Raw genomic sequence first — 23,108 nt, 5'->3', positions numbered from 1 at the left:
GAGATACAGGTAGAGCCAGCATGGTAGTGGTGAAAGACTGATGACATGGGGATACAAAGGTGAAATTCTAAAAACTCGGTGGAAACTATAGGGTGAGTCTACGGCTGGCCCCCAAAACTGTAGTTGAAATGGAATGCAACCTTAAGGGAAAAGAAATTGGGGAGGTTGTTTAAAAAAAAAAAAAGTACCTGATTTGGCTTTGGGGCTAAAATTCTGCAGCCGAGATCAGGGAGAATGCTCTGCCCAGCAGCCTGAGCAGTGAACAAAAAGAATTTTCAGAATGCAGATAAATCAACAAACTCTGTGACTCTCTACTGAAAGGCCAGTTGCTGCCCCCAACCAACCCTCTTTGACATTGTACCCAGCCAAGCCATTCTCCTAAAATGAGGTGATAATGTTTGCATCAGGGGGATCTTGTTGGAGAATGCGACTTGTCTTAAATTTCTCGCTTACTCATTTTGGAGCTGTGTTAGAAACAGTGGATATTCTTAGATTTTTCAACAGCATTCATATCTGGCTATCTTTGGGCTAATGTGTTGTGTTCTGATCCGGAAAGTTGGCTGATGTATTCATTCTCCCCTTTCTGAAAGCTGTAATTCATAGGAGAGTTGCTACAGAAAGGAGGGGGTGTCCGAATCGTATTTACTATTCCATTCCACTTTTACAATTGTGTGTGTGTGTTGGAGTTCGGAACGCCTTGGCTGCATTTTAGGATGAAAACAGGAAGCAGTGACTATATTTAAGTGTTTTCTTATTTGAGGGATTAAAACCCGTGTTTTGGAGTTTGTTTTGTTTTGGTCATCACTCCCAATTTAAATGTCATTGTTGTTTCTGGTGGCCAGACCAATAACTTGTGTTAAGCTTGTATGTGAGGCCATTTCAGATGGAATTCTTCGGTCCAAGACGTCCGTGGGTGGCATTCGACAAACATTTTGTCCTGTCTGACCCAGCAGTTTCCTAAGAGAATTGAAACCCTTTGGGCAGAAAAAAAAGAAAAACCAAATTGAGATTTTAGTGTTGTAAACACAGGTTCCTATAAATGTTTCTCTCCAGTATCAAGATAAAAATCTGATATTAAATATGGAATTTCTAGTGGAAGTTCCCTTGGTGATTCAGCAGGTTAAGGATCCGGCATTGTCCCCGCCGTAGCATGAGTTCCATCCCCGGCCTGGGAGCTTCAGCCTGCCGCAGGTGTGGCCACGAAATAAAAATAAAAATAGATGAAATATGGAGCTCCTGTTGTGGTGTAGTTAGTTAATGATCCAGCTTGTCTCTGTGGCGTTGCTGGTTCAAACCCCAGCCTGGTGCGGTGGGTCAAGGATGTGGTGTTGGATTCGATCCTTGGCCCGGGAACTTCCATATGCTGTGGGTGTGGGCAAAAAAGAAAAAAAAAAAAAAAAAGAATTTTTTGGGGGGTGAGGGAAATGTTTTAGAATTGGTGCTGATGGTTGCAAAACTCTGAACGGTCCCAAACCCACTGAATTGTACACTTTATTTATTCATTCATTTTTTTAATCTTTTTGCCGCGTTCTCAGCTTGCGGAAGTTCCTGGGCCAAGGATTGAACCTGAGCCACGTCGGTGACAGTACCAAATCCTTAACTGCTAGGCCACCAGGGAATTCCCACTCGGACACTTTAAGCGGGTGAAGTGTATGGTGTGTGAATTATATTTGGATTTCCAGAAGTTGGGGGTGGGAGAGGAAAGCAGTTAATGTCATTTCTTTTTTGTCTTTTTTGTCTTTTTGTCTTTTTGCCATTTCTAGGGCTGCTCCCGCGGCATATGGAGGTTCCCAGGCTAGGGGTCTAATTGGAGCTATAGCCGCCGGCCTACGCCACAGCCACAGCAACGGCTGGGATCCGAGCCGTGTCTGCGACCTACACCATAGCTCACGGCAACATCAGATCCATAACCCACTGAGCAAGGCCAGGGATCGAACCTGCAACCTCATGTATTTGGATTCATTAGCCACTGAGCCACGACGAGCACTCCCAGTTGGTATCATTTCTGATGTCCAGCTCTCCTGTGGTTAATGTCAGGGTTCGCCCGACTGATGGGGTAGGAGAATTACCAGCTGGACAACAGGAGTCCAGAGTTCTAGCCCTAACCAAGTAAGTCGTGCCACCTTGGCCAAGTTCATCCACATTTTCCGGGAACTCCGTTTTCTCTTGTATAGACTGAGGAAATGAGACCCCAACGTCATAACGCCCTTCCAGTTCGTAGTGATTGGAAACTTTGATAGTATTTACTTAACCTGCAACCTTATTTCACTGTTTTGCATCCTCAGAGAATGCAGGCTGATGTTGTGAGGTGAGTAGTGGGGAAAATAGCATATCGTTTCCATAAAAAAGGATGGAGCGAGTCTAGGGAAGGAGGAAAGAAAAAGGAGCTTGTCTTAGTCCAAGGTCAAGGTGCCAGCTGAGTCAATGTGTGATGAGAGCTCTGGGATTTTTCTTTTTCTTTTTCTTTTTCTTTTTTTGTGTTTTTGCTATTTCTTGGGCCGCTCCTGTGGCATATGGAGATTCCCAGGCTAGGGGTCTAATCGGAGCTGTAGCCGCAGGCCTACACCACAGCCACAGCAACGCAGGATCTGAGCCGTGTCTGCGACCTACACCACTGCTCACCACCACAGCTCATGGCAACACCGGATCGTTAACCCACTGAGCAAGGCCAGGGATCGAACCCGCAACCTCATGGTTCCTCGTCGGATTTGTTAACCACTGAGCCACGACGGGAACTCCGGATTTTTCTTTTTTAATCGGGGCACTAATCCCACTTAAGAGAGCAGCACCCTCATGACCTAATCACTTCCCAAAGAGGCCCTACCTCCAGATACCATCGCTTTGGGGATCAGGTTTCAACAGGTGAGTGGGGGTGTGTGGAGGCAGCCTATAGCAGAGCCGAATGTTTCAAAACCAAACATTTCTCAGACCCTTGGCCTGGGACGTGCATGTGAGTTTAATTCCTGTTACTGATCCAGGCCGGGTACTGACAATGATTCACCCCGGCCCCCCTTGGCCTCTCTTTAACGGCATTCCCAGCCCTCAGCTATGCCTCAGCCTTCCGTCCGAACAGCAATCCATCACCCCCATTTGTTTGTTTTTATGGCCACACCTGTGACATGGGGAACTTCCAGCCGGGGATCGAACCCGCACCTCTGTCTTGACCAGGGCCCCTGTAGTCAGATTCCTAACCTACTGTGCCACAGCAGGAACTCCCATCACCCCCATTTGTTTTACCAAAAGGAACCATAGTCCCTGCCCGCCTCCCCTCCTGCCCTGAGCCTGACTTGGCTTACCTGGTGTTCGTGGTGGGAGATGGGAGCTGGAGGGGGACCAGACCCACAGCCACACCCATTCATCGCTCCGAGAGGAAACAAGGAGTTTACAAGCTTTTTACTGAAAACTCATCATTGTGCAGGTTTTCATGGAATAAAGATGGTGTGAGCCATCACAGAGGGCTGTTTTCAGGACATCCCTCACAGAGGATGTTTGTTCCTCTCAGAAATTCTGGCAGCAAGTAAGCTTTTTATCCCTTCTTTAGCAAGGCATTAACTCGAGCGCTTTTAGCGTCTGATCCTGCTAAAGAAGTAGGAAGTGTTAAGAGGGCATTGTTCTAAGGAAATGATCTCTGAATATCAGTGCTAAGTGCCATCTATGACCCACACACGTGTCCATTTATAAAATGCCCTACGAGCCTAGGAGCGGTGATGGGTTTATATTAAAGGTCAGTCTCCAAATCAGGGCCATTTTAAATGGTTCTTAACTTGTCCTTAAAAACGTAGAACATTTGTATTGTGTTTGTGTTACGTGTGGGGTACAAATGTGGCAGGTGACATTTGGTAGCCTGGCACTTTCAGAATGAGGACTGGTGAGCTACTCTTTTCTCCTGCTGCTTCCTTCTCTGTCCGTTCTCTTGCAGGTTTTGTTGTTGTTTTGGTTTGGTTTTGGTTTTCCTGACTTTTATTTTTTAGCAAAAAAAAAATATCCTTTCTCCTCCAATAATTTTTTTAAATTTCCCCAATACATTTTTTTTTCCTCCTGGATACTCTCATCCTGAGCGAAATAAGTCAGAGAGAGAGAGACAAATACCATATGATATTACTCATATCTGGAATCTAATATACAGCACAAATGAACCTGTCCACAGAAAAAAAAAGTCATGGGCTTGGAGAATAGACGTGTGGTTGTCAAGGGGGAGGGGGAGGGACTGGGAGCTTGGGGTAAATAGATGCGGGGGTCTTTTTTTAATTGCATGTTTTTGTTTCCATGATTGTATTTAATTTGTTGAGGGGGCGGGTCTTTTCCTTACTCAGAGTCCTGCCTTGTCACTTGTTCTCTTTTGTGAGAGATGAGCAACTTTGGCTTTGGGGAACCACTAACGTGAATGAATGAATGGTGGAATTTATGCCATTTTGTTTTCCAGAAGCCTTGGTTATTTTTGGTCTTTGATAGTACTCAGATTTTCTTTCATTTTCCTGCAGCACGTCGGAACAGCAGTGGTGCTTTTCTGGTGTGTACAGTGGCTTGTTCTAAGGCATATGGTTTGAAAATTGGCTTTACTTAAAGCATCTTATTTTTGCTTTCTCCTTGGACATTTCAAATGTGTTTTCTTCACCAGGACCAAGTCGTCTTGAGAGAAATAAAAAATGAAGTACAGTTTGCAGAGTCTTTCTTCCCAAATGGAAAAGAATGTGTTTGAAGGGGTAAACAAGCCCATTCTGAGAAATAAACCTTCTGTTCATGCTTCCTTAACTTTTTTCTTCTAAATCTTCTGGGATTAATATCTTTGGTATGAATCAGCTGTTTGATGGTCCTTTTTTTTTTTTTTGGCCTTTTTCTAGGGCCGCATTCGTGGCATTCGGAGGTTCCCAGGCTAGGGGTTGAGTCGGAGCTGTAGCCGCTGGCCTACGCCACAGCCACAGCAACGCTAGATCCAAGCCGTGTCTTCAACCTACACCACAGATCCTGGCAACGCCGGATCCTTAACCCACTGAGCGAGGCCAGGGATTGAACCTGCAACCTCACAGTTCTTAGTCGGATTGGTTTCTGCTTTGCCGCGACGGGAACACCTGTTTGATGGTCTTTGAGAGCAAAAACAACATTAGCGCCTGGGCCAGCTCTCTGGTCAGCTGTGGAGGTGGCAAGAACCCCATACCCAGGTGGAAGGAAAAGAGATATCCTTTGGGGGCACAGAAAATCTAAGGATCTGAATGTATACAAAACAAGCCCGTTTTCCTTAATAAATCACCCCACTGGCTTACTCTCTCTGAGTACATCTAGAACTTTCGTGAAGCTCTTGAGTCGCAACCTCTAACCACTGTTGGCCTTACACCTGTGGCATTAACCTGTTATGTGTCCGGTGTCCTGCTTCATCTGAAAAGGCAAAATTTTGAGTAACAGTTGTTTCGAGATCATTGTTCTTGTGCATAGCAAACGTTGCAAAGTGTTCCAAACAGCTCTGAAAATATTTCTGAAATATTTATTCTCCTAATTAAACAGAATACTAGAAACCATAGTTAATTAGTTAAGGAAGACCCAGGATCATTACGAAAATCACTTCCTAAGTGCCCCTCTGCCACAGTGATGCCCTTAGGGCTTTGTGAAGTATGAAGAACTCTCTGCCCCCAAGCGAAATGGCCCCAGACTGTTCTGCCTCTGTTGCTTCTGCCTCCCTTTTCAGCTGTCACTTGAGCTGTCATTGATTTGGGTTCACGCTTTGTCCCTTTCAACCCAGGGCAGAACCGCATGGCTAGAAATCAGACAGCAGAGGTGATTAAATATGCAACTGGAGTATTTGTGCGCAAAATAAAGGCTGTGTCCCAGAGGGGGGGCTCCAGTATTTTACAGTAAATTTCACAGTCTTTGAAGGTCTCTTTTTTCTTTCTTTCTCTCTCTCTTTTTTCCTATTAAACCAAGGCTTCCCTTGCTCATTGGGTTGTCTCAAAAGTTGAAGCAATGTGTAAGTGAGCGATTGCTGTGCCTCTCGGGTTGTTTCTTTTTGAATAAGTTCAATATGTCAGGAGTCCATAAAAAGACGGCTTTTAAAGCCTCCCCATGTGCGCGCTTGAAAGACATAAGATTCCCATCTTTCCACCCGGAACCTCAATTTATTCTCCTTTGTCTCCTCGGCCTCTCTTCACTTCTTTTTATCTCACTTTGGAGTTTTGCTTATCTCTTTGGTATCTTTTAGGATTCCCTGCCAGTACACAGTAGCAGGGGGACGTGATCACGCTTAGGTTTCTAGCACCCTCCGTAAAGTATATATTCAGGGTCCCGTTTACTCACATGCATGTTCTCTTTGCATCAGCAGCCCACCAGCTCGGGAATTTTCTCCTTGGCTAAAATCCTGGGTGTTTTCTCTCCTCCCACACCTTTATTTTTGACAATCTGCAGTGATGTCACCTTGATACGGACATAAGTCCCACAGGGTCTCAACTTCTCAGCGTCCCTTCTGGAACCCTCGCTCTGAATAGGAATCTCACGGACAAGCACCAGGCTCTCGGGCACAGTGGCTGTTTGTAAAGACCGGCCTACACATGTTGGCCAGAACAATTTCACCCTTGAGTTGCTTCCAAGCTGGCTGGTGGAGGCCATCTGGCCCCAGTGATTGATCTACTTACTCCTGGTTTGTGATTCGATGCCGAGCATCGTGTTTAGCACTATTTGATCTAGTACCTCTGACTTGCCGAGTTCAGTGTTCTGGTTCGGGTGCGCGAGTCTCCTTACGAGACAAAGCATTCATTCAGTGATGACGAGGCTCCTGCGATGCCCTGAGTGGCTTTCCCCTTTTGATAGAAAGAGCCTCTTCCTCTGTTGCCTTTGCAATCTCTTGCAAGTTGCTCCTGCCTGATTTTTATTTTGGGTCTGACCTGCTGTGACCGTGGGGTTTTCCTCTATACCCGGGCTGGGACTAGCTTTTTATTCATCAAAGATACCTCCACTTGTTTTTCCTCTGGCCTTTTAGCCATGCTGGTGGTTCTCTTCGCTCTCCCCAGCCTTCTCCTCAAAACCGAAATAACACTCAGCAGAGGTCTCCCACCCCCTGCTTTCAAGCCAGTCTCCAGGCATCTTGCATGGTGTTTACTTTTTGAACCTTTTTTTTCCTCTCTCGGTAATGCTTGGTTTGGGCATAGCTTCTTACTCTAAAATGGGCCAACTCGGGAGTTGGCGCAGTGGAAACGCATCTGACTAGGAACCATGAGGGTGCGGGTTCGATCCCTGGCCTCGCTCAGTGGGTTCAGGATCCGGCATGGCCGTGAGCTGTGGTGTAGGTCGACGATGTGGCTCGGATCTGGCGTTGCTGTGGCTGTGGTGTTGGCCAGGGCTACAGCTCCGATTCGACCCACATAGCCTGGGAACCTCCATATGCCGTGAGTACAGCCCTAAAACAGACAAAAAATGAAATAAAGTGGGAAAACTCCATGCACTGCGCTTTGAACTTTCCAGTCCCTCTCCAGCCTGTCGTTGAATCTCCGAGAGCTGTGATCCCCGTTACCAGCCCGCTCTCCACTTCCTTGGCGCCTCAGTTCTTTCTATATCCTCCTCAGGACCAAGGCCAGGGGCTCTGAGGCCCCTGCTCTCCCCCGCCCCACCCCGGAGAAACGTTTGTTCGGGAAGCATTTTTCATCTCTCCAAACCTTGGCTGCACATCTCCGCAGGTCAGAAGGACGATGACAGATTTTCCTTTTCTCACTCCTGTCCCTAAATCTTCCACAAAGTTGTAAGGGGGCGATACAGGGAAATCTACAGCCCCCGTCGAAAGCCTAGCAGAGGAAAGACCTATTTGACAGAAGTATTCAAGAAATAAAGAGAGTAGAAGGAGGTGATCAGGTGATAAATTGACAGACGCTCTGAGGTCGATATACTCTCATCAGCAACATCAAAAAGTCAGCACTTAAATGCATCACAATTGTGCAGGGAGCTGTCATTTCCATCTTTGTTCTCCGTTCCTTTGATGTGATAGGGAACAAACTCCCTTCATCTCAGGGTGGGTTTTCTTTTCTTTTTTCTTTTTTTTTTTTTTAACACACATTTATCCTTAGATACTCTAAATTTCTGAATCATCCACCTTTATTTTATAGAGCAGAGACTACTTTCAACAAAATGATTGGCTCTTAGGGAAGAACTGATCATTTGTCCGGATAGTGCCATTGACCGAGTCTGTACTCTCAGCATGCCTATTTTTTAAAAAGTGAGATGCATGTTTAAGTAAGTAAATAGGAGTGTCTTACTTCAATCTTCCGAGTGCAGGGGTTCTAGAATGCAGATGATTTTATTATACATAGAAATACTCAGTTTATATATAGAAACATGCAGTTTATATATAGAAATACTCAGATGCTGATGCAAAGTTGATTCCTCAAAATATTAGGCTGGACCAGGTGCTGTGGCTGATATTTCACCTTTTGACCTGAAATCATGGCAACTTCCTGTGAGTCAGCCTTTATTATTGTGTTTTTCATTAATCTGCCAATGAAAGCCATTTCTCTAGCCTATGACCCCAAAGTGATAATTGCTGTAGCCTGAATTTTTACCAAGGGACAGTTTGTGTTTCTTGGCTAAATAAAGTTAAATGGGGAATTCCTGTTGTGGCTCAGAGGGGTTACAAACCCAAGTAGCATCCATGCGGATGCAGGGTTTTGGTTTTTTTTGGTTTTTTTTTGGTCTTTTTGCCTTTTCTAGGGCCGCTCCTGCAGCATATGGAGGTTCCCAGGCTAGGGGTCTAATCAGAGCTGTAGCCGCCGGCCTACACCACAGCCACAGCAACGCGGGATCCGAGCCGGGTCTGCGACCCACACCACAGCTCACGGCAAGGCCAGATCCTTAACCCACTGAGCAAGGGCAGGGATCGAACCCGCAACCTCATGGTTCCTAGTCAGATTCGTTAACCATTGCACCACGACGGGAACTCCACAGACATTGAGTTTTGCTTCCGTTTGGAGATGGCCTTTCTCCCTTCCCTTGAAACTGATTCCAGAATATGATTTACAATCTTGCCCTGTGCTAATAATGCATGTGCTCCTGTGATACGGGCTATAATTTGGGATTATGCCCGTTACAACGGAAGATGAGGTCGATTTGTTTTTAACATGTGACCTTGCCCGGTAACTATATTATCAAGGCCAACGAGGACAATGTGAGCTATTCTTTATTCCTTTAAGGACCCTGAAATGTTTACTAATGGAACAAGATTCATACGGCACCACCCACTCGTCATCTTTAACACACGATGGACGTGTCACGTCCCTTGTTCTCATTCTCAGAGACAGTTTTAGTGGGTTCCTGTGGGGTCCGGAAGAACTAGGAGCTTGTGCCAACATAAGTGTGTTGGCAAAGAGAAGGTTACTCTCGTTTTTTTTCTTTTTTTTTTTTGTTTGTTTGTTTTCCCCTTTGAAGTATCTCTGAGTATATTCTTAAAATAGATCCTGCACCACATACCATTATTCGTCTTTCACATGGGATAAATCATCTTCAAGGAGAGGAACCGAAGACAAAGCCTATGAACCTGACGGACTCTTTTCTGGCACACAGTCCTGGGGCGAAATTGGGTCCCTGCATTTTCCAAAGCAGGCTGTGTATTTATGGCCTTCCTTTTCTAAGAAGGGCCGTTTTAATAATTTTTGCTATCACATCCAAGACTTTTCACAATAATTATAGGCCATAATTGCAGTCGTAAGGCTGTGTGCCTTCTGTAGGCGCCGGGTAGTGAAACTCGAGAGAAAAATACGTCCCACTGTTTGAGGGGAGGCACCGTGACCTTGGGGCCCTGGTGCCAGATCGCCACTAGCCTCAGCTTTAGGTGGCCCTCCCACTCCTCAGCCCTGGGTCGTATCCCGGCTTCCTTCCTTTCTCTCTCCTCAGGCCCATTTCTGTTCAGCTCGTCATGTGTCTCCGAGACAGATTGAACCTCACTGTCTCTGGTGGTTCTTGCTTCCTCCTGAAGTAGCTGCAGGGTCGCATTCTGGGACTGGAGGAGTAGCTGACCCTTCTTTGGGGTCAGCTCTCTGCCCCGTTCAGTTGCTTTATGAGCGAGTAGTTGGCCCCTGACCCAAAAGACTGATGGAAGGCCAGTTGGATATGGAAATCGTGAAACAGGTACCTACTTCCCCATTGCTCCAGGCTATGGAAGGCGGTCTGATGCTTTGAATGTGTGCGCATCAGGTCTCCGGCTTCTCAGCCCGCCAGATGCTGATTCGCTGCTGTCTCTCTGAGGTCTTGGACCAGGTAACACCATTCCGTAGTGACTCCACACTTGGCCCTCTGGCAGCAGTCTTCCTTGCTTCTTAGGGGCGCAAATCCGAATGGCTCCTCTCCTTTCATCCCCACCCAGAGCAACCCCTTTATTCTTGGTTATCTGCCCTCCAATGCGCTAGTTGCTTCCTGGAACATTCAGATCTACCTCTGTGGCCCTGGGGTGACTTAAGGGGACTCGGATCTGGCAGGGCTGTGTCTGAGGATGATCAGGAACCGAATAGGCCTGTAGGGACTTGAATGCAGAGCCAATGACGGGTTTCTCTCTTCCTTGTCACTTTCTATCTTCTGTGTAAATTTTGGTGTGCGTCATGAATAAGTGATCACGTTAATCTGTTACTTTACTACCCAAGGTCTGCCCTGCTATGTTGCCCCTTCTCTGGGATACTTCAAAAAAGCCAGAGGAAAATGGTAGGTGGCTGGCAATGGCAGCCCAGCTGAAGAATTTCCTAATTGATACCTTGCATTTCACCTCAAATTAAATCGGAGTTTCAGAGCCCAGAACAAACAGGGATTATTGCGAGGGAGGTAGGGAGGAACGGGTAGTAACTCAATTGGAGTGTCAGTCACTTGGGGACATGGAGATTGAATGGGGTCGCACCATGATGTCTTGACTTTTGGAATATGAGGTTAAGGAAACTCATCATCAAGTGGCCGGACTTAGATTTAGACTGGAGGGAAAAAAATCAAAGCATGAACATGGTCTGAAAGATGGGTTTTTTTTTGCCTCTTTTTCTTTTCTTTTTTTTTGGGGGGGGGCAGTCTTTTTAGGGCTGCACCCAAGGCATATGGAGGTTCCCAGGCTAGGGGTCAGATTGGTGCTGTAGCTGCTGGCCTACGCCACAGCCACAGCAACATGGGATCCAAGCCACATCTGCAACCTGTACCATAGCTCACGGCCACGCCAGATCCTTAACCCACTAAGCGAGGCCAGGGATTGAACCCGCATCCTCGTGGATACGAGTCGCATTCATTAACCACCGAGTCATGACGGAAACTTCAGGGTTTTTTAAATTAGAGTGTTGAGTGACCTGATTTGTCAAGCCCAGTAACTAAAGCGTTTGTGTGAGAAGTTTCTGCTTTGTGGATTTTGCTTTGTTGACCAAGAAAGGCAGCAGAGCTCGATCCCCAAGGAATTTGCTCGTTGCAAGATTCTGCTTTGAGTCCAGGCTAATATCTCCTGTTAGTTTTGAAGGACTTCAGAAGGAATGGCCATGGTGTATCTGGCAATGTATAGATTGTATTTGAGTATGTGCATCTCTGCCCTTTGCCCAAAGGCACCTCCAAAGGCAGCCCAGTTATAAGAAGCGTGGGTTGGGTGGATTTGACTGGGATAGTATCACCTCTTCTCCTGTCTTTTGAACTTTTTTGAGTTGTTTTAAGATACGGTCAGAGGACCGCAGAGATCTCTAGTGTTGTAGGGTGGCGGTGGTGGAGGAATTCAGAAAATACATAGTGAGAGGGAGCGAGAAAAAGCCTGTAGAAGGATCATAAAATCCATGTCTGTTCATCTTGTAATTTTCAAGAGGGCAGAGACGAGCCTTTTGCATTTTCTGTACTGAGGGATCACATCTAGCATGTAAGAGGCACTAGATAAATGCCATATTAAGCATCAGCCATTTTTGTGTAGTGCCAAACTGGGTCAAAGGTTAGTTTGGAAGAAGTGAATTACTTCTTTGATACAGACTTAGGGAAAATTTTAGGAACAAGATTCTGTTTCCAGATAATCTCTTGATTTCCTGCTGGTCGAAGCAGTAAGTAAATATACTGAATTTTCTAAGCCTGGAGAGCAAAGCAAATGTAATTAATCAACAGTTCTTAATCCCAAAGGAGAGATTCTGAAAGGTGAGATGGGGGAATTGAATAGCACCAGGGAGATGGCCATGAGAATAAATCCCAGTGCGACCTGTATGCCTCACTTAGAGAGGCAAGCCGGTAGAATCTGTAGTAAAGAATGGGAATCCTCCCTTTGTCGCTCAGTGGAAAGAAACTCAATTAGGATCCATGAGGATGCAGGTTCAATCCCTGGCCTCGCTCAGCGGGTTAAGGATCTGGTGTTGCCGTGAGCTGTGGTGTAGGTCGCAGATGTGGCTGGGATCCCGAGTTGCTGTGGTTCTGGTGTAGGCTGGCAGCTGTAGCTCCAATTCGACCCCTAGCCTGGGAACCTCCATATGCCACAGGTGTGGCCCTAAAAAGCAAAAAAAAAAAAAAAAAAAAAAAAAAAACCAAAAAAAAAACAACAAAAAAAACAAAACACTGAAAACTTCAGCAAACTCAATCTTCTAGGAAGGGCAACATCATTTCTATAAAGGGAATCTGTGCTTGGCTGATCGCCTTGTGTTTTTCAAGGGACTACAGTGAATGTGATTTCTTTGGGCTTCCAAAAAGCTCTTCGTGGGATTGTACAGTGAATGTGATTTCTTTGGGCTTCCAAAAAGCTCTTCGTGGGATTGTACATTTAAGCAAGGAACCTTAAAATAACTGGCATCACCGCAGGATTGTGGGACTATTCCCATCAAATATCATGAGTGATCTTGCGGCCGTGAGCATAGGGAAGGGGGTAAATAGGTCTGTCTGGCCACAAGAACTGTGGCATCCTTTCCAACGTTAGGATGGAGACGCAATTTGTTTAAAACTCCAATAAATGGTCTAGAAGAGGAAAGGGCCATTGAAAACTTTTGTCAACAAGTTTTCAAAATGGGAATGAATTTTCGGGTGTCTGCTGGAGAGGAGCTTTGTTGGAGGGTTGGGGAAACTCAGCCTTGCAAAGTGAGGGCTCCCTCTCTGGGCCTGCTTGCCCCGGCCTAAGGCCTAAGAAGCCTTCTTTTCTCATGTTATAAAAATTAACCCCTGGGGGTTAACGAATCCGACTAGGAACCATGAGGTTGCGGGTTCGGTCCCTGCCCTTGCTCAGTGGGTTAACGATCCGGCGTTGCCGTGAGCTGTGGTGTGGGTTGCAGACGCGGCTCGGATCCCGCGTTGCTGTGGCTCTGGCGTAGGCCGGTGGCTACAGCTCCTATTGGACCCCTAGCCTGGGAACCTCCATATGCCGCGGGTGCGGCCCAAGAAATAGCAACAACAACAACAACAAAAGACAAAAAAAAAAATTAACCCCTGTTCAACCGTGACCCATGTCCCTGTCCATGTCAGTGGAGACACAGTCCTTCAGTGTAGATCTGTGTTAAAGAAAGCCATAACTTATTGGGACCTACTTTGAACAAGAAGGTAAGTGGTGGAGTTCCTATCATGGCGCAGTGGAAACGACTCCGACCAGGAACCATGAGGTTGCAGGTTCGATCCCTGGCCTTGCTCAGTGGGTTAAGGACCCGGTGTTGCCGTGAGCTGCGGTGTAGGTCGCAGATGCGGCTCGGATCCTTGGTTGCTGTGGCTGTGATGTAGGCCGGCGGCTACAGCTCGGATTCAACCCCTTGCCTGGGAACCTCCATATGCTGCAGGTGCGGCCCTAAAAAGGAAAAAAAAAAAACCCAACAAGAAGCTAAGTGTTTCTTTCCCCTTCGCCATTTCTTCGATGCTTGGCTAGGATTTTAAAGAATGGTTCATGCAGCTTGAAGTCTGATGTTAGACGATCGTTTTTCTTTATCTGAGCCAGTGAACTTTGCTGTCATCTCGTGTCAAAGCTTTCTCCGTAGCCATTTGGAGAAATTGTCTTTAGGAGAATTCCTGATGAATGACTTTGTTCTTCTTTAGGTATATTTTCCTAGAAGGTCGATTTACTGAAAACCTCTTCTCGCGCTGTATTTTGGAGGGAGGAATTTTAGGAATGTCATGAAAGGGGGAGTAAAGAGAAGGTAAGGAGGGGTTTATTTTTCTAGTCTCTCAAGCTGAAAAGCAGAATGAAAAGAGGAAAATAATGTTCCAAATGTTCATACCCACACCACCCGTGACGTGTAAATCCCCAAACGTAGTAATATTGGTTTTTTTTTCTTTTTTCATTTGTTTTTTGTCTTTTTAGGGCCGCACCCACGGCACATGGAGGTTCCCAGGCTAGGGGTCCAATCGGAGCTGAAGCCGCCGGCCTATACCACAGCCATAGCAAAGCAGGATCCGAGTTGCATCTGGGACCTACAGCACAGCTCACAGCAATGCGGGATCCTGAACCCACTGAGCGAGGCCAGGGATCGAACTGCATCCTCATGGATGCTAGTGGGGTTCTTTAACCACTGAGCCACGACGGGAACTCCTAGGAATTGCATTAGAGCAAATGTGTGAGCTTGGCAAGCCTCCCCGTCCAACTGCAGTCCTGTAAACTTGGTACCCAGCTGTGGACCTGGACCCGTTCCAACCTTGCTGTGAAACCTAAATGGCTGGGGCAGGTTATCTTCGAATGGGGCTCCTTCGAGATTATTAGGAAGCAATAATAAGGAAAATGGCTCCCAGTTGGACATCTGGAAGGAGGAGGAACACGGTGTTGCCAGGGTTTTTCTGAGGGTCCCTCCCTCCCTTGTTTTCTCTGAGGTCTGATTGTTTTCTGATTGCCCGCAGGAGACTGTAGGCTAAGGGGTGCAGAGAAAGGACAAGAAGCTGGTGGCCAGCATCCGCCCAGCCCAAGAATCCCTGTGACCCTCTGAGCCTGGTCTATTCGCTGTCTTAGAGATGGGCCTTCTGAGGCCCCGGTCTCCCAGGAATTAGGACACATGGCTTAGGTCCCTAGGTTCCAGAGGCGCTATTGAGGACCGAGAGGAAAAAGATGGAGCTAACGGTCTTGGCTCTCCAGGCTCCTTTTTATTTGTAGCTGACCGTGTCACACACAGTCCTTTGGACTCAGGCACACTGCTCCATTACAAGCCCAGTGGAGATGAGTCATTTGCACAGAAAGGCACTCCTGAATCCTTGTCCGGAAAGATCTTCTTTGTTAGTTGTAAGTAAGAGAGCGCCTTCTTTTCCTGCCTGCCCCTAGGTCACCACCACCACCGCCCCTGCCACTCCCTCCCCTGCCCCCCCCCCAAAGGGCTCAGAGCCTTTGATTAGCTCTGAGTGTTGAGGTAGTACTTATGGCATCCTCAGATTGGTTGAAGCGACTTGGGTGAATTGCCAGTATTATTATGCCTGTGGAGTCCTGGACCCGGACTAAGTGGTTGTAAATGTGCAGAATAGATGCGGTTGCTCTAGCTGCTCGAACGCGGTGGTAACCGAAGGTCAAAGCATGCATTTGAGGCCATTGGCTGATGTACCTTACTTTCATAAATCTTTGGTTGTTAAAATAAAGTTTGAAGATGATCCGATAAAAACTTTGCTTCATAATTTGCTTATCAGTGTAAAGCAATAAAGAGCCCTACTTGATTTTGATCTGGAGTGGATTTTAAAACCGTCGCAAGCTCACTGAAACCCAGTGTGGCGTTTTAAAGTAGCAACCCTAACACTTCCAACTACACTTACACGAAGTATTCTTAGAAAAATATACGAAAACTGCTTTTTGAAATGTGTTTCTGATTGGCCTTTGCTAGCCTACCTTGCAGGATTAGTGGACCTAAAAATAATTGGCAGTTAAGCCCTCCAGAGCTATATTTTGGCAAGGTTTTGCAAAACGCTAACTAGCTGCATGTCTCCTACTGATTGGTGGGTGATGGCAAATCATACATCTGCATGATGACTGTAATTTCTGGGCTTTATTATTATGGTTTAGGTCAAACGACTTGAGGCTTTGGATGTACGGAGCACATGACATGCAGTAATTTCACTCCTTTTTTGCAACGGGAGGGAGGATGGACGCATGTATACGTTCTCCCATCCCCACCCAGTGGAATTATTAAAACCCTTAAGAGATTGTCTTTGTTCCCATGAAGGAGAGCTTTGTAATTTCTCCTGAGGGCCTTAGGTAGCTAGAGGGGCTGGAGTTAACAGCAGCCTGTTAGCTCCCTTTGAGGCTGCATGCATTTCGATCTAGAAAGTGAACAGAAACAATTTTGGTCACTCTTAGACCAAGTGGCAAGGAACTCTTACTTTCAGAACAAATAAAAATTAGGCAGAGAGTAAAGTAGCAATTGAGGGATTAGGAAAATTACCCCAGCAAATAATAGCTTAATGCTGCTCCCCAATATTAGAATTACATCAAGTATTTGATATCATGCGGAGGAAAGGACCCCCCCCCCCACCCACATGTATCCTTTTTACTTTGAAAACCCAAAGCTTGCTTTTTTTAAAAATAGAAGAAAATAAACTGTATCCTGGAAGAGTTAGATTTACAGAATTTGGGGAGATAGCGCAGAGTTTTCCTATATACCTCATACCCAGGTTTCCTTATGATTAACACCTTACATTTTTGTGGGACATTGTCACAATTGATAAACCAGTATTGATGCATTATTATTAACTAAAGTCCATTTCATATTACAATTTCCTTTTTTTTTTTACCGTTTCAGTGAAATAGGATTCAGATCCCAAAGGCTTCACACCCATTTGAACTGTACAGTGGCTCTTAATATAGCCAAAGAATTGTGCATTTATCACCAAAATCAAATGTAGAACATTTTCCTTATCCCAGAAGGAAATCTCCTACCTTGTAGTTGTAACCCCTCCCTTACTTCGTTCTGCCAACCACGGCCTCCCCTCCCTGTGGTTTGCCCTAGGCTAGACATTTCATATGAATGGCATCATATAATATGTGGACCTCGGGGAGTCGCTTGTTCACCCAACATGGTATTTGCAAGATTTCGCCATGTTGGAACTTGGTTCCGAACTCCATTCCCTACTACAGCTCGGTGACCTTTCATTTTACCGACACACTAGTGGGCATTGGGCTATTGCAACTATGCTGCTGTGTGTGACTTTCTTAGCTTTCCCCAGTGTCTCTTTCTGTTCCAGGAGCTTGGCCTGGGCACCAGCATCATGTCTCCCTTAGGCTCCCAAGGCTTTGCTTTTGAAGTCCCTTTCGACAATGCCTGTGCTTACTTGTCATCATTCCCCACCACTTATGCTCGCCACTCAACTCCTAATTGATAATGCTCTTTTTTCTGGCTATCTTTACTCCCTCGAATTCCACCTCCAATAAGAAAATGTCCTGAACATTTCTCTGGGAGAAAGAAGATGCTGCTCTCCTGTCCCCTCTCTCACCTGCTGCAAGTCATCAGATAAGTCTCGTCCTGGACAACCTCAGTCACTTAGCGGTTAGAACAGAGGCTCTTCATTTTTGTCTTGGTTTTGTAATTGCACTGAGTTCACGATGCCTCCTTCTTTCCAAAGCGCTTCTTTAGGCTGCAGTGGGACTTTCTCAAGAGCTTACAGCGAATCAGCCAGCTGAGTCTTCTTAGCCCTGGGCTACATTAGGTCTGCAGAATGGAAGACCTACCTAGTATCAAGTATCCAGAAACTTTTTTTTTTGGGGGGGGGGGTCTTTTTAGGGCCACACCCATGGCATCTGGAGGTTCGCAGGCTAGGGGTGGAATCAGAGCTGTAGCTGCCGGCCTATGCCACAGCCACAGCATCGCCAAATCCGAGCTGCATCTGCGACCTACACTGCAGCTCACGGCAATGCTGGATCCTTAACCCACTGAGCATGGCCAGGGATTGAACCTGTGTCCTCATGGATGCTAGCCAGATTCATTTCCACTGAGCCACGAAGGGAACTCCCAGTCTGTTCTTAAAGGCCCCTTGCTGCAGCCCTCACCCATAGGGTCCAGGTTGTGTGTCTGTTATTAACCAAAGGCATGTGGTTGCCTTTTTGGTAAACTCAGTTTGGGGTTCAGGGGATGTCTGCCTTCCCGATCAGCCAGTCCGGAGAGCCTGGGTTCTGTTCATCGTGTCCCATCTAGGACTCGGGTTGAGAACTCCCTCGAGATTTACTTTCTCTCCTACAGGTGGACAACGCTGACCACCCTGGTGCTAACTACAGATATCCCCATCTCCCCCCCAAAGGAGAGCGAACCCCAGAGACATTTCTTGGTTTCTGGTTGGACTTCAAACGAATTTTCCAAGAGAGACAGAGCAAATGATTGTAAGACACAGTTAGAAGCAGTCAGGTCAATAGTAAGTAGACTGCGAGCTGGCCTGAGAACCTGTTCACCATTTATGCCATTTTCTCTGGGCAGGTGGGTTGTGAATAACTGGAAAGAAGTAGACAAGAGCTGCATCCCGTCTGTACATCAGAGCCAGCCTTTGGTGGGAAGAGTAATTGAAATAAAATGAGAAAGCCTGGCTGTACAGTTTGCGGGCCCTCTTAAAGGACAGACTGTGTTCTTCCCATTCGAGGCCAGCTTCTTAAATCATTGATGTGAAGGGCTTCGAGAAAGTAGTCCTTTATAGTGATTGTCTTTGTTCACCTTTGAAAACTCAGGCATTGGTATTAAGACTAGGAGTTCCCGTCGTGGTGCAGTGGTTAACGCATCCGACTAGGAACCATGAGGTTGCGGGTTCAGTCCCTGCCCTTGCTCAGTGGGTTAACGATCCGGCGTTGCCGTGAGCTGTGGTGTAGGTCGCAGACGTGGCTTAGATCTGGTGTTGCTGTGGCTGTGGTTGGTGTAGGCCGGTGGCTACAGCTCCGATTCGACCCCTAGCCTGGGAACCTCCATATGCCGTGGGAGCGGCCCAAGAAATAGCAAAAAGAAAAAGAAAAAAAAAGACTAAAGAGAAATTACACAGAGGTGGTGTGATTGAAAAAGGTTTGGCTCTTTCGAGTGATGTGTGTGTGTGTGTGTTTAATGCCACAGAGTTAAGCTTTGAAAGCACGCTTCGTTGAATCTCATCCATGCCTCCGAGGACAAGGCTAAGGCACCTTTTCTCTTTTGAGGGCCACTGACCCACAAAGAAAAAACCTAATCAAGGGCCATGTACAAAAAGCAACTCAATTTAGGTGCTTGCTTAGAAATCCATAAAGCCTTCCATTCACCTGCTTTTAAAACTATGAACAGAGATCTCTCACTGAGTATAACAAACAAACAAAAAACCCTTCGGTTTCATGTTAGGAGCAGTTTTTACAAGAGGTGGGGTAGGGAAAGAGAGAACAGGATGAGTGGAGTAAAAAGAGCAGGATGCAGACGGGACAGGTAAGGAGCTAGAGGAGGCACATGGAGAAGAAAGTCACAGAGTTCCCATCGTGGCTCAGTGGTTAACAAATCTGACTAGGAACCATGAGGTTGCGGGTTCAATCCCTGGCCTGTCTCAGTAGGTTAAGGATCCAGTGTTGCCGTGAGCTGTGGTGTAGGTCGCAGATGCGGCTCAGATCCCGCGTTGCTGTGGCTGTGGTGTAGGCTGGTACCTGCAGCTCCGATTCTACCCCTAACCTGGGAACTCATATGCTGCAATGCAGCCATAAAAAGACATCCCCCCCCAAAAAAAAAACAAACTAAAAATTGAACGTGGACTCTTAGGTTTTGCCAAAACCAAGATGTGCTCTAGTGTTCAGATAGGAGCAGGTCTCTGGTAGGTCCTGCCGAGGGCCCCCAGTGGGCAGGAGGTGGGTAGGAGCAGGGGCCATGCTGGGCTGTGGGTGCTGGCGGCTTCACTGGATCGCCAGTAAAACTTTGATGGCTGGGACCCATTTTCGAAGGGTTTCTCTTCAGTGCAGAATTCTGGGTGCGCTTAAACCCCTCAACATCTATCACCTTCTTAAACCTTTCTATGTTATTCTTTCCTGCTGCTGTCTCTGAATTTTCTGGCTTTAGGTTGTGTGTGTGTGTGTGTGTGTGTGTGTGTGTGCGCGCGTGCGTGTAGGCATGCACGCGCAGGTACACATGAGTGCGTTGAAGGTGCGGAAAAGTTCGTAGACGCCTATCTTGATACGATCCAATACCTGACCCTCTAGTTGATTATACACACGAACCTTGTTAAGATTAGGTGACCAGAGATTCTTTTCCAGACCGGAAACGCAGATTTTTGGAAGTAGATTCTTTTCCAAAAGTTGTTTTTGGACGAGGGGCTTGCAAACCAGCCAGTGGTGGATTTCAGCCGGTGACAACCTTCAAAAGTAGCTGCTCCCTTCGTATTAGTCATGGACATAGTTTTGTACACCCCAAGTCCTCCTTCTGAGCATTTCATTTCATTTTCGGTGTGGGGTGCGAGTGTCGTGTGGATTACTTCATACAGCTGCACTTTACTAGTTGGGGGCCTTTGTATGCTGTTATAAGGTGTGAGGATTATGCTGGCGGAGATCCTCAGCCCTGAAGCCAGGAGACAACTGGATATTTCTTTGTTAGTTACACGTCCCAGTACCAAAGGCCTCCTGTGAACTTGTTAAGCCAGGGAAGAGGCACTTTTGGTTTGGGTTGTAACAAAGATGCTTTCAGAAAACGGAGCCTTCGTAAGCAGCCCTTCCACTAATGAGATCTAAGATACTCCACAACCTCACAGCTCTAAACTCTTTCACCTCCTCCCCCAAAGCTTTTTGTTAGGATTATCTGTTGCCCAAGGGTTTCCGAAATGGCAAAAGCAGCTTTTTAGCAGTTTCTGGATTAGGAAGCTCCTTGAAGATGGTTGGCCTTCACCACTTCTTTAAATAGTCCTTTAAAGCTGTGTACTTGTTTTTGTGTCTCAGTAACACTCTCCCCACTTTTCAGTTGCCGGGAAGGAAGAGAGATCAGGAGTCTATCTGATTGTGTAATTATTTGCATCCATGAGGCCAAGAAGCAGCAACGGCCGGCTCCTGGCTCTCTTTCCATCCACGGTTAGCGCTGTTAAAAAGATGGGCTGCTCTTCATTCCTCAACCCTCGATTTGTTGAACACGCTCGCCCTTGAGAGGCTCACACATCTTCAGTATACTCCTCTCTCGTGGTCTTGGGTCTTTTCATGGAAGGCGAATCCTCATAAACATCTGCAGAAAACTGCACGAGGCTACCTGTCCCCCACCAGTAAATCGTGGAGTAATCAAGGTGCCAGTACCCTAGTGGGGTTTTTTTTGTTTTTTTTTTTTTGTCTTTTTGTCTTTTTGCCTTTTCTAGGGCCGCTCCCTCCGCATATGGAGGTTCCCAGGCTAAGGGTCTCATCTGAGCTGTAGCCACCGGCCTACACCACAGCCACAGCAATGCGGGATCTGAGCTACATCTGCGACCTACACCACAGCTCACGGCCACGCCGGATCCTGAACCCACTGAGCGAGGCCAGGGATCGAACGCGCAACCTCATGGTTCCTAGTCGGATTTGTTAACCACTGCGCCACGACGGGAACTCCTAGTGGGGTTTATTTTCAAGTGGCGTCCTATCTCTTGGTCTTTGGGAGGGAGAGGTGTGGTCTGTTCAAAGCACATCTTTTGTTCTGTGGCAGAGGAGGAACAGAGTCAGGGTGGAGTGTGAGGTGTGTCATGAGAAGTTCCAAACCACAGACACAAGTGCAGTTGGGTGGGGAGGGAGATGATTTGTGCCTTTGACCTTTCCATTGACCCTTAGGACGACATAGAGATTGCATTTATTGGAAGCTCTCAGTCTGTGTGTGGCTGAATGACTGCATGAACACCAGCGTAAGGTCGACGGGACGGTGGCTGACAGCGGTACCGAAGGCGCTGGACGAGGACGCCTTGCTCCCGAGCGTCCCTCAGCCTCCTCACCCCTTGTGACTTCCCGTAGACTCAGACCCCAGCGTGAACGCTGCGGTTGCCTCTTCACTGCCAACTCCTTGAAGTGCCCTTAATCCTTATCCATTTGCTCCGTTTTGGGTTTTGTTGTCACATATTGTACACATCATTCTGCATTAACAGGTATCCCCTCTTGGAGCGTAAACAGCCACCTCTCAAAAAACCTTGCCTCCTTTGTATACTTTGCACAGTAGTTAGCATCCCTTCTCGAGGAATTCACTCAAGACTTCTGTTGCTATTGAATGCTACGCCCTTCAACTGGCCACACTGAATTTCCTGGTTGGAAAGCTGTTTTTGGTTTGTTTTTTGCAGGTGTCTTTGTTATCTTTTTTTTTGGTTCTTTTTTTGGCCACACCTGCGGCATACAGAAGTTCTCAGGCCAAGGATCAAGTCCAAGCTGCAGCCACAACCTATGCTGTAGTTGCAGCAATGCCAGATCCTTAACCCACTGAGCCAGGCTGGGTATCGAACCTGCGCCTCCACAGTGAGAGGCCGGATCAGTAACCCACTGCACCACAGCAGGAGCTCCTATCTTCTTTTGCCAAGAAGGAAATCAATATTTGTAGTCTTAATGAAACTTTTTAGATACCCACTATGCCTGGGCCATTGCAGGAACATCAGAGACAGAAGCGAAGCCGAACAGGGTACCTAAGATCAGACTCTTCCCTCTTGGACTTGATGAAGGATGATGGAGATTGATTGTCCTACATTTTCTCTTCCAGGGGATCATTTGAAGATCTGTCCCCAGGGTTACACCTGCTGCTCTCAAGAGATGGAGGAGAAGTACAGCCTGCAAAGTAAGGATGACTTCAAAAGTGTGGTCAGTGAACAGTGCAACCATTTGCAAGCCGTCTTTGCTTCCCGTTACAAGAAGTTTGATGGTATGTGTTGCATCTTTGGTCTAAGGAGGTATAGATGTGTATTTGCTCTGTTCTTGAATTCGTTTTCTACCTTTTAATCCAGTCCCATTTACCAGATGCTCTCCTCACTGGATCCCAGGGGCAAGTTAGCCTTGCAGCTTTATCCTTCGGGATCCACAAGAATCGGAATGGTATGGCAGCCGTTATGGAACCAAATAATAGATGAAAGTAGTTTAATTTAAATGCTTTCAGGTATTTTCTCGGCTGGACACAGAAGAGTGTTGTTGACGCAAGCCACTTAAAAAAAAAAAAAAAAGTCCTTCTAAGAAAAAGCAGGCATCTGAAAACTTAGTCAAAATAACCAGAGAGGTTCTGCAGATGCTGGACTTCCAATGAAATTTCAAAATGGATCCCCCAAAGCCAATGAGAATCCCCAGAAGCCCTGTAGAACGCAGATAGGATTAAAACCCCGTTCTT

The 23,108-nt window shown here is 46.6% G+C and overlaps 1 protein-coding gene across 1 annotated transcript in view; it reads left to right on the top strand.

The window, feature by feature from the left end:
* The window catches only part of GPC4 (glypican 4), a 114,290-nt gene that overhangs the window by 50,842 nt on the left and 40,340 nt on the right, over positions 1 to 23,108 (top strand). The window contains exon 2 of the mRNA XM_047764864.1: positions 22,494 to 22,652. Coding sequence (XP_047620820.1) covers positions 22,494 to 22,652 — 159 coding nt within the window. The remainder of the gene's footprint in view (positions 1 to 22,493; positions 22,653 to 23,108) is intronic.

The sequence above is a fragment of the Phacochoerus africanus genome, chromosome X (assembly GCF_016906955.1).
Source record: "Phacochoerus africanus isolate WHEZ1 chromosome X, ROS_Pafr_v1, whole genome shotgun sequence".
Taxonomy (NCBI): Eukaryota; Metazoa; Chordata; class Mammalia; order Artiodactyla; family Suidae; genus Phacochoerus; species Phacochoerus africanus.
The sequence above is the reverse complement of the archived record's forward strand: the minus strand, read 5'-3'. Positions and strand labels throughout refer to the sequence as shown.